At 56.9% G+C, this 10,559-nt stretch overlaps 1 protein-coding gene across 1 annotated transcript in view; it reads right to left on the bottom strand.

The window, feature by feature from the left end:
- The window catches only part of PRKCD (protein kinase C, delta), a 28,174-nt gene that overhangs the window by 12,780 nt on the left and 4,835 nt on the right, over positions 1-10,559 (bottom strand). Inside the window, exon 2 of the mRNA XM_008582529.1 lies at positions 1,105-1,238. Coding sequence (XP_008580751.1) covers positions 1,105-1,219 — 115 coding nt within the window. The 5' untranslated portion in view covers positions 1,220-1,238. The remainder of the gene's footprint in view (positions 1-1,104; positions 1,239-10,559) is intronic.

The following is a 10,559-nucleotide window of genomic DNA, read 5'->3' as shown; positions in this document are numbered from 1 at the left end:
GAGCGAGGGGCGGGCACAGCACCGAGGGTTGCGATCCCGTTGCCGGTCCCGGTCCGGTGCGGGCGCAACACTGAGGGTTGCGATCCGTTGCCGGTCACGAAAAAAGACAAAAAGGAAAAAAAAAAAAAAAGAATCTGCCTGCCTCTCCTGCTCTGAGGGCTTGCTGTGGCTCCCCAGTGTCACAGAACTGCCTGTAGTGGCTCCAGGGCGCCCTGCTACGTCTCACCTCCAGGCCTTTGTTCCTGCTGTTCCTGTGATCCTCTTCCTCTAGCACAATCTAAATGTCACCTTCCCTTATGCAATCTCTCATTGAACACATGCTGAGGGCTCCCACATGCCAGCCACAGTACTGGAGGCGAGGAACATGGCAGAAAGAAAAGCTAAACCTGGCATTTGTCCTCCTTGAGCCCCAGTCCAACTCATCCCTCAAGTAACTGTTAAGTCAAGCTGTGACAAGATTGAAGAGAACAAGGCTGGTGGTTCTAGACCCACTCATGGTCAAGTGGCCTGACCCAGCCTAAGGGCTGAGGAAGGCTTCTTGGAGGAAGGGACAGCTCAGTTGAGACCTGAGTGACAAGCAGGGGTTCACCAAGTGAGAGGAGAAGCAAGAGGGAATGAGATGTGTGCTTCGTCCAGGAAGTCCTCCCTGTCCCCAGGCTGGGACGGTACCTTCTCTGGGCTTCCTCATCACAGGACTTAACTGCCTACTGAGGTGTCTGGCTCTCCCACCTGACTATGAGCCTCATGAGGGCAGGGCTAGGTCAGTCCTGGGGCATGGCAGTACCTGCAGTGCCCAGCACAAGGCCTGACACAAGTGGACACGTGAAAATTATTGGGTAAAACAACCAGTGGAGGAGAAGCCAGGAACCCCAAGCCCTAGGGAGGGCTCAATTTAGCCAGTGTTTGAGGTTCTACAGAGACTCAGTGGTCTCTGCTTTCCTGTGTCCATAGCTGAGCAGGGCAGGGACACAAGGACGAAGAAGAGAAGGATCCCTCAGAAGTTCTAGGAAACCAGCAAAGCCCCATCCATCCCCTCCTGCTGGGCCCAGACTCCCAGCCCTACTGGTTGCTGTCCCCTCCCCAGGGTGATGCCTAGAGTCCTACCTGTGCTGAGTGCCTCCTTCATCTTCACGGCACAGAAGGGCTGGCTCGCCTCATCCTCGGCCTGCAGGGAGCCCAGCTCGTAGGAGTTGAAAGCGATGCGCAGGAATGGCGCCATGGCGGGGCCTGCAGCAAGGCTGTGCACACAGAGGGGTGAGGCCAAGCGGTGGGGCAGGATCAGCAGGGACAGCCACAGAGGCTCCGGATACCCACACCCCCATGGCTCTCACACCATTGGATTTGGCCCACATGGTATAAAAATGCACTAGTCCGAGTTGTCAATGTTAAAAATTGAGAAATTTTACGTCAGTCTGGATTTGTGGCATCCCTGGTAAAACCAGAAGTTGTGGCATGGGACCCACTGGGCAATAGCCAACTGGCACTGGGAAGGCTGTTTCTTTGTCCATCTACCCCCAGCCAGGGGCACCCTCTTCACTCCTCTCCAAAACCTACCATCTGAGTCTGTGACCCTGAGACATTCATTTGGGGAGTCACTCCATGCTTTTCTCTGCACCCAATTGGACACCTACTCCATACCAGGTACCTAGGATGTGCTGGGCTCCCGCAGCTCGATGCCAGCTGCCCCCCAAAAGAGAGAGGACAGTTCCTCCTCCACTCCCCACCCTGCCCCCCATTCAGGGCTTCCAATGTTTGGTTTTTTGCTCACAACCACCCAGGCAGACAAGCAGGGCCAAGATGAACAGCTCCACTTTTCAGATGGGGAAACTAGAATACAGAGGCTGAGCCAGAGCTGGAGGCTGGGATTCCACTAACCTAGCACTCACTTGTTCAGGGACCAGGGCATCTGTGTGCCTGACCCTTCTGAATTTGAGCCCTCATGGTCAAGTGCCTCCTGCCTGCTGTGAAGTTTGCCTGCACTTTCAAACTAATTTTTTCCCCAAATATAAAACTGTATTTTTTGTGTGTGGTGGCTGGCTAAAACTGTATTTTAATGTTGAATGTGCTTTGCACATTCACACAGGTCAGCTCCCACACTCCCCCATTCCTCGCCATTCCCCAGTTAGAGTGACCCCAAGGTTGCCACTTGTGGAGGACGCTCACGTGTGTGAGCTCACACATGCACCTACATGGACACTGGCTCCCAGCCCAGGCCCCACACGAGGGGCTCCATAACCACGGTTGAATGAAGGAATGCCTACTTGTGTTCCTGTACATACACATGTACTCCCTCTATCCTGAATGTAAAGCCAGTGCACAGGGGCAGACTCAGACATGCACCCCCATCCGCACACACATGTGCAAGCACATGTAACAGCTGCCTGGCCCCTGAGCTGGCTCCCTGCATCTCCTCCATGAGGCAGCCAGAGTAGCGCTGGCTCTGCCAGGAGCTCCCAGCCACATGAGCTCACAGGAAATACTGACCTCAGCCTGGGCCCAGCCCAGCAGGCCCAGCCAGTCAGCGAGGCCTGCAGCCAGAGCAGAGAGAAGGGGCCAAGCTGGGCAGACCCCACCACATCCTCACCCAGGCCTGGCTTCTACCAGGCAGGAGTGAGAGCAGGTATCCAAGCTCACGCCTGACTCTAGGTCCTGAAGCCTCCAGCCTGAGACCAGCAGGTAGGTAACAAGTGCTAGGAGCCAGGCCAGCCTGGAGGGCAGCAGTGGTTTGCTGCTGGCTCACCCCCAGTGTTGGAGCACACATGCTTATGTGTTGGTGTGAGTGAGTGCCTATGGGTACAACTATATGCAGACAGAGAAGGGTATGGCCAGTGGGGCTGTGGGGGTGGGTGACATGTGATGGGTACTCGGTTGATGTTGGAGGGCAAAGCAAGCTGCATGGTCTTGGCCTCGAGCATGTATAGGGTCTAGGTGAGTGTCCCAAATCTCCAAGCCAGAAGGACATCTTGCCCCTCCTGCTGCCTCACCTGGCCCTGGAATCCAAGGCATCGAGCACCCAAGTGAGTGTTCTCTGGGGTCTGGAATGACCAACAGGTGAGCATGTGTAGGGTCTAGGTGAGTGTCCCAAATCTCCAAGCCAGAAGGACATCTTGCCCCTCCTGCTGGAATCCAAGGCATCGAGCACCCAAGTGAGTGTTCTCTGGGGTCTGGAATGACCAACAGGGCCCCTGCACAGCACACACTTGCCACAGATCTGTGTCCACACGCCCAGGCCTGATGCCAGCAGACACAGCCGCATGCTTCCCGACAAGATAATCTAAGCCCCAGCTGGGGCAGTAAGTGACTTTCTGAGCACCTCCAAAGCCAAAGGCTGAGGGGGTGGGTAGGCAGAGAGAAAGGAGGAGCAAGTGCACTGCAGGAGCCTAGGGCCCTGGGGAGAAGGGGTCAGGACAGCCCGGGTGTCAAAATGATGGCCAGGACTCTGTGCAGGTCACTTGGCCTCTCTGAGCCTCAGTCACCCCCATCTGCCAGATAAGGAATAGTCCCTTGGCTCAGGGCTGTCATGATGAGAATTCATGTGGGATGAGGGCCAACATCAACCCAACAGGCCTCAGGAAGGGGTCCTCTTACTACTGTGGGTCCTCTTATTACTGTCGCCCCTCTTGCTTGCATCCCTCACCTGTGCACCTCCCTTCACAGTTTACAAAGTGTACTCACAACACCACCACACCCATTCAACCTGCCCAACAGCCTGGGAAGACGGTCTTGGTTAGTGACTCCACTTCTCAGACAGGGAAACCAAGTCTCCAGGAACATACAGCAACTCATCCAGGAGCACTGGGTGCCAACCCCTGCTGGCCAGCTCCTCCCCACTGCTGCCTCCCCTTGGGGCCCAGCCCTGGTGGCACGCAGACTCCATGCTGTCCCCAGCTTGCCCGGCAGGAGCGATACACGGGGACCACCACAGAGCTGCATGGAGGAGTCAGGGGGTCACAGAAGCCCCAGGGTGAGGCAGTGCCCTAAACCAGCCTTCCCGCCCAGCCCCACAGGCTGCCCCTCATATCTGCCCTCCAGCTCTCTAAGGTCACACTCAGAGCAGCTGCTGCTCACAGTTAGAAGCCACTGGAGGGAAAACCACAACCACAGCAGGCCCCAGCCCCAGCCCTAAACCTGCACAGCCAGACCGCAGTGCCATGAGGACAGGATCCGTGGTCTTCGTGGGCTGCCACGAGGCCACCCAGCAGTAACTGTAGGGTCAGACCACTCAGCCCCAACTTCCTAGGACTAAAACTAGAGCATGGGCCCTCGCCAGGTTCTGTCACCCCCTCTGCCCTCAGTTGTACTATCCAGACCCCAGAAGGGAGACAGACACCGTGAGCCAGCATCTGCTTCCATCACTGTGTGACTCTGAGAGAGATCCTGGGCCTCTCTGGGCTGCAGGTCCCCTCCTCTGCAAAACAGAAATCAGAGTCTGCCCACCTACCTCACAGAGTGTCTGACAGTGGCGGGAAGGCAAAGGGGTGAACGACGGCACAAAAGCAAGGTGTGCCACCTACTTATAGCCCCCATGCAAATAGGTCCAGGCCCACAGGCCCCAAGGAAGGCCACTGGCTCAGCCCTAAACTTATCACTGCCCTGCAGGAACATGGGGGTGGCAGGGGCTGGACCCCACACAGTGCTCAGTGGGGACCAGCTCCTTGGAGCCAGCTGAGGTCAGCCAGGCCTTTCCCGGCTGCCTGTGGGCTCCTGGCCTCTATTCTCCTGCCTCTCCAGTCTGCAGCAGAGCCAGGCCTACAAGCAGAGAACACTGGACTCAGAATCAAAGGGTCTAGGTGTGAATCTCGGCTCCCCCACTTATAAGAAGGATGGTCCTTTTCTGAGTCCAACAATATACCAGATTAGCCTTGTAACTGCATTAGCTCACATTATCCCTGTGCAGATCCAGGAGGTAGGTATTTTACTGATGAAGAAACCAAGGCCCAGAGAAGCTAAGTGACTTGTCCAAGGTCACAAAGCCAGTAAGTGGAAGAAGGATTTGAATCCAGGTTTGCCTGATGTTGCAGCCCCTGTTCTTCCCAGTACTCCGCATTAGGAAGAAGACTTGAAGAGAGAGGAGAGGGTAGAGACGGAGACAGACACATGTGCCAGGAATAGCACACACAAACACACGCACCAAGACAGAGAAAACACGGAGGTAAGGGCACCAGGAGACAGACTCCCTGAGCTTGACCAGAGTCTATCCACCCATCCCTCACAGGCTGGTCCCAGGCCTGATCTTGAGGATCCCTCTCCTGTTGGGCGAGGGTGGTACAGACCTCTGAACTGCTCACTTCCCTCCTGTCCCAGCCACCTGGACCAAGTTCTGGTTCCCAAAACCTGGTGAAGGCTTGGCCACAGTGGACCCCAGAGGGTAAGGGTCCACTGGCCCTGCTCTCTACCCTGCCCTAGACCAGCAACCCAGAGGTAAGGAAAGGTGGTAGCCAGGCCAAGCCAGAGCAGGTGGGTCACCTCGTCTGAGGCAAATGGAAACCTGGTCCCAGCCAGACCAGGGCAGTGGTCTGCCTTGAGGCGAGGCCAGCCTCAAGGTGACCAGAGTGACCGCAAGGTGGGAGCTCCTGGGACACAGAGGGCAGCCCCCAGTGGACAAGTACATGTGTTGTGTATCCACATGTGTGCTGGTGTATACCAGAAAAGAGGCTGCAGTAGGAGACATGGCCTGAGAGGCGCCATCAGAAACAGAAATGTGTTTTCTAATTTTTCTACATCACATGTAACTTGTTTGGCAACAATTCTGTCAAAGGTGAAAAATAAAACCCAACAAGTCAAATGTCTCCAAGAGATGGGCCTTCAGAGACTGACATGCCCACCTCTTCATTATACAGAGAGGGAAACTGAGGCCAAGGTCCTGTCATGAGCATGCATCCCTTCCACCCCAGCCCTTTCCTGGTGCTCAATTCTGCCTCACAGGCCACAGGGTGATGCCCACTGGACCAAGGAGCAAACTGGGGCTGGAGAAGAGAGTTCTTGGTCAGGCTATTGGGGAGGGTATGTGAATGTGAAGAGAGGCTCCCTCAGAAACATCTGTCAGGGAAACAAGAGGTGGCAGGCCAAGGCCAGTCACAGCAGAAGCAAGGAGAGCTCAGCTGCAGCCCCTGGGGGGCCTGGGGTATAGTTTCTGTGAACAGACCCCTGGGGAGCAGACGTTTTCCCCCCCCCATGCCACCTCATGCAGCCCTCTCCCACACACACCTGCCAAGCCTTGGGGCCGACTCCTGACACCGGCCCATGGAAGGTGCCACCTGCTACCAGTCAAGATTGGGTAGCAGGTGGCAGCAAAGTGGGGGAACTCCTAGGGACCAGATCCTACACGGGGGCAGTCCATGGTCCAGCCTGCATTGACTTTGAGGGATGAATGAAGGAGGAAGGAGACACAGGCCCGGCAGGGGCAGGAAGGAGGATGAGAGGCAGTGTGATCAGCAGGAGGGAATGAGGCTGGCCCTCGCTATTGCAACAGGGCAAGGGGGCCAGGCTGGGCAGGCAGGTAGTGGCTTGACTGAGAGGCTGATTCCCAGATGCCCTTCTTAGATGGAACCAAGCCAAGAAGGCCACAGGGTTTCACAACCCAGGAAATGGGCTCAGCAAGAACAGCAGGAGGTGTGTGTGTGTGGGGGGGGGAAGGGTTAGCAAGACCCTTCAAGGTCCCATCCCCCAGCCCCCATGTGTCCACCCCTTTTCCTGGGATAAGGACCATGGCTACATCTCAGGTCATGGCCAAGTCCCAGAGTGGGGTATGTGCCCCACATCTGCTCCTCCCCAGGACGGGCACCTCATCCCCCAGCCAGGGCTCCTCCTCCACCCCTCCCTCACCCCACACAGACCAACTACTGCCCATGGTCTCCCCTCCCCAGAGCTCTGCTATTCCTCATTCCTCCCCTGCCCGGCAGCCCCTCTCAATTGTCACCATACCTGGTCTCTCCCCCATCTTGGAACCTCCTGGGCTCCCACTGCCCTGGGAGTAAGTCCAGACTTCAGCCTGACATTCATGGCTCCCCATACCCTGGCACTGTCCTGCTCTGCACCCCAAATCTGCCCCCCACCCCCACCCACAGCTAGTCTGTGAACAAGGGCCTCACTTTCAAGTCCCTGGGTTTTTGCATATGCTGTTCCCTCAATCAGAAAGTCCTTCTTCTGAATTCCCATGTATTCTTCCAGGCAGTTCAAAAGCCAGCCCTGGGGGACTCTTCCCCACTTCCCAAGAAGCCAGCTGCTTTCCAGCTGGTAACCTGTGCAGGTAGCTGAGGTCATTCTCATGCTGAGGTCCTGGGTTTATTGTCAGGGTGGTGTCTCTGCCTCTAGCTCAGCCTTGTCAGCCCTGGCTGCACATCTGACTCTTCTGGGAATACTTCAAAAGTCCCACTGCCAGGCCCAGCCCATTGGAATCCAATGGGAATCAGAGGTGGGGACTGGGTAACATGATTGTGCCTTTTGCAATTACAAAGGGGGCTATGCTATCCTAAGAATCCAATGAAAGACAAAGGTCCTTTTCCTAGGAAAACACACTCAGCGTGGCAACATGATTCCACATACAATGCAGCAGAGTCTGTAAGCCCCAAAGGCCCATCCTGGCCCTAGGTCTTCCCCCAGCCCTCCTCAGGCCCAGCCAACGGGCACCACAGTGACAAGACAAGTCACAAGACCCTGGTGGGGGGTAGTAACATAAACATGTGATTGCAGAGGAGGATGAGACCATGCACCACTCCGGCAGTGAGTGATGGGGAGCGAGAGGGGCTGAGATGTAATGGGGGCTAGATGGATGGCCGGCTGGGATGGGTAGGGTGCCTTCAACTTCAGGGATCAGCAGAGATGCCATGGTCCACCCTGCCAGAGGGTCTGGGAGGTTCAGAGGGGCAGGACTTGGACCCTGGCTATTATCAACTCACACCCACCCCTGCCAGTCCGTGTAGGGTAGGACCTCCTGGGAGGAAAGCCCACACCAGGCACAGGCCTTGAGTCACCTAGCAAGCCCTAGGATTGGGGATGCCCTGGGTGCAGCTAGAGGGAGAGCTCCAGGTATCCCCAAGAGAGAACAAAGGCCCCTTCACAGCAGGAGCGAGAGCCAGCTCCTACGAGGACAAGGGGGTCTCCGTGAGGAGCCGTGGTCGGGGTACATCTGGGCCTCCCCAAGAATGACCACACACATGTGCACACAGGGGCACACCCACCAACCCAAACACAGTTACACATGGGGAGCCCCACTTGAAGGTGGACACACATACACAGAGTTACAGCTACAGGCACAAATGTACACACTCCTCTGACAACTCAGTGGCGCACACACAGGAACAACTCCCCACTTACTCTCACATTTCAACAGACATCCAGGACCACACAGGCCACACAAGATCCACGTGCACATGGGGTACCGTAAGCCATAATGTGCACACAGCACAGAGACACTCCAGGTAGCCACAGAGACAAACACACGAGCCTGGAAGGAACCCCACATGCCCACCTAGGGTCTGGCACCAAGAAATGGCAAATGCAGTTTTTTCTACCTTAGCTCCCAGGGCACAATGGCTGGGGCAGGAAGGGTGGCTGGGTGTCAGGCCAGGCTGGGCCTCCCCACTGAAGGAAGCGGAGAAAGTCCTTCCTGGTCCAGAGCAAGGTCCAAAGTGTGTAAGGGAGGAAGTGGGCCAGTCAGGCACATCACCAGGCAGGCCTACGCCCACCTGTCTGCAGGGCCAAGGGCAAGCCAGCCAAGGCTGAGGAAGAGGCTAGGGCCCACAGGTGGCAGTCCCAGGCCCGGCGCTCGAGAGGAGGGGAAGGCTTGAACCTGTGTGGGTGGGGGCAGTCATGCTAGGCACCCCGCACATGACCTCCACGAGCTCCAGGCTAAATGTGCAGAAACTGAAAGAGAGGTTGAGCAATTCAACCATACCCTCAAAGCCAATGGGGCAGACCCAGGAGGAAGTCAGGGGAGCCTCCAGCTCGAGTCCTGAGCTGCCCATCTGGCCACCATGGCGCGAGGGTATGTGTTTGGAGGTGGGAACAGCTCCTTCATCAAGCCCCCAGTACATGGGTCCCAAGCTCATTCTCTAGTCCTTCTCTCTCCTGCAGAGTCCCCATGCTTTTCCTGATAGTTCACAACAGGAAACAATTGTTTTGTGTTTGGGAGAGGGCAAGATAGTCACCTAAGCCTTTTGCCATCCATCCCCACAAGCTGGGCAGAGCCAGATGATGCTTCCCCAGTTGAAGGAGAGAGGCAGGTCCAACCCATGTGGTGTGCCATCCCGCAGCAGGCAGTGAACACAGGAACTGCAGAGCTTGGGCCTGGGTGCAGGCTGGGCAGGTCTAGCTTAGATCTGGTGCCCTGCAAGTTTGGCCACGCTGCTCTGGTGTCCTCATCTGTGATATGGGAATGATGTGGCCCTGCCCATGGGGTTATGCTGAGCACAGAACCTGGCACAGAGGTGGTGACAACACACAGAAGCTGTCACCTTATCATCCTTATCCCTGCTGTCATCCTCACACCTGCCCCCTCCCCACCTGCCCCACTGCCCATCCTTGGTAACTGTAGGGGCCTCCAAACTTCCCTGGAGCAGTGGAGAAAGAGGGTCTCTTAAGCCACCCAGTGTGGGGCATCCTGTTCTGGCCCACTTCTCTGGGGAGAGAGGGGGCTGGGTGAAGGCAGCCTGAGCCCATTGGCAGAGCCTGGGCCAGGTGCTGCTCCTCTCAGGATCTAAGCCTCCCTGTCTTTACAATGGAGACCTCTAAGGTTTCTCCAGCCCTGATACTGTAGGACCCCGAGATCCTCTTCCTGCCCCCACAGCCCACACCACACGGACATCTGATCCAGCTTTGGGCCTAGGCAACTGGCTGCTCTGCAGGGCCTGTTTACCCAACAAAGCCGTAGACATGATCCAAAGCTTCTGGGCTGTTGTGAAAACAGCGGCTCAGCTACCACAAGCCTGCCCTCCTGGAGCCTTGGCAAGGACCTTCGAGGCACAGCCATCCCAGCCTTGTACCTGGGGCTTCTCAAACTTCCCCACAAAAGGCCTGATGAGCCCTTTCTTCCCTGACCTGGACTTCATACTCTCAGGTTTCCACTTTCAGCCCAGGTCCTCCTGAGCTCCAGGCTGGCGGTCCCGTCTGCCTCCCCAACCTCACCACATGAAGGATTCTAGAAACACTCAAACTCACCCACACCAACCTTCTGATGTTCCCCTTCCGAGGGCTCCTCATCTCCTACAGTGCCCGTGCTCACCCAGGTGCTCAGGCCAGACACCTGGGGCCGTTTATCACCTCTCCACTCCCCACACAGCCACTCTCTCATGTCTGTCTCTGCAGTCCATCCTCAACTCCTCCTGCCCCATCTTGGCCACCAACGCCATCCCTGGCCTCTGCACCTGCCTGCTCTCTATCCTCTACTCTGGCAGCGGTACCTCTGCCCCAGCCACCATGTGGTAAAGCAGATCCTGTCAGCCCCTGCCTCAGCAGCCAGTGCCTCCCATTGCTCCTCTGGCAAGCCCAGGCTCCCTCCCCCAAGCCTGTCCCCCCCCCACCCCCCCGACTTCCCCACCAGCTGCCCCCCCCCCCCCCCC

The sequence above is a fragment of the Galeopterus variegatus genome, unplaced genomic scaffold, assembly GCF_000696425.1.
Source record: "Galeopterus variegatus unplaced genomic scaffold, G_variegatus-3.0.2 Scaffold2664, whole genome shotgun sequence".
Lineage (NCBI taxonomy): Eukaryota > Metazoa > Chordata > Mammalia > Dermoptera > Cynocephalidae > Galeopterus > Galeopterus variegatus.
Note: the sequence above shows the minus strand (reverse complement) of the source record. Positions and strands in the feature narration are given on the sequence as shown.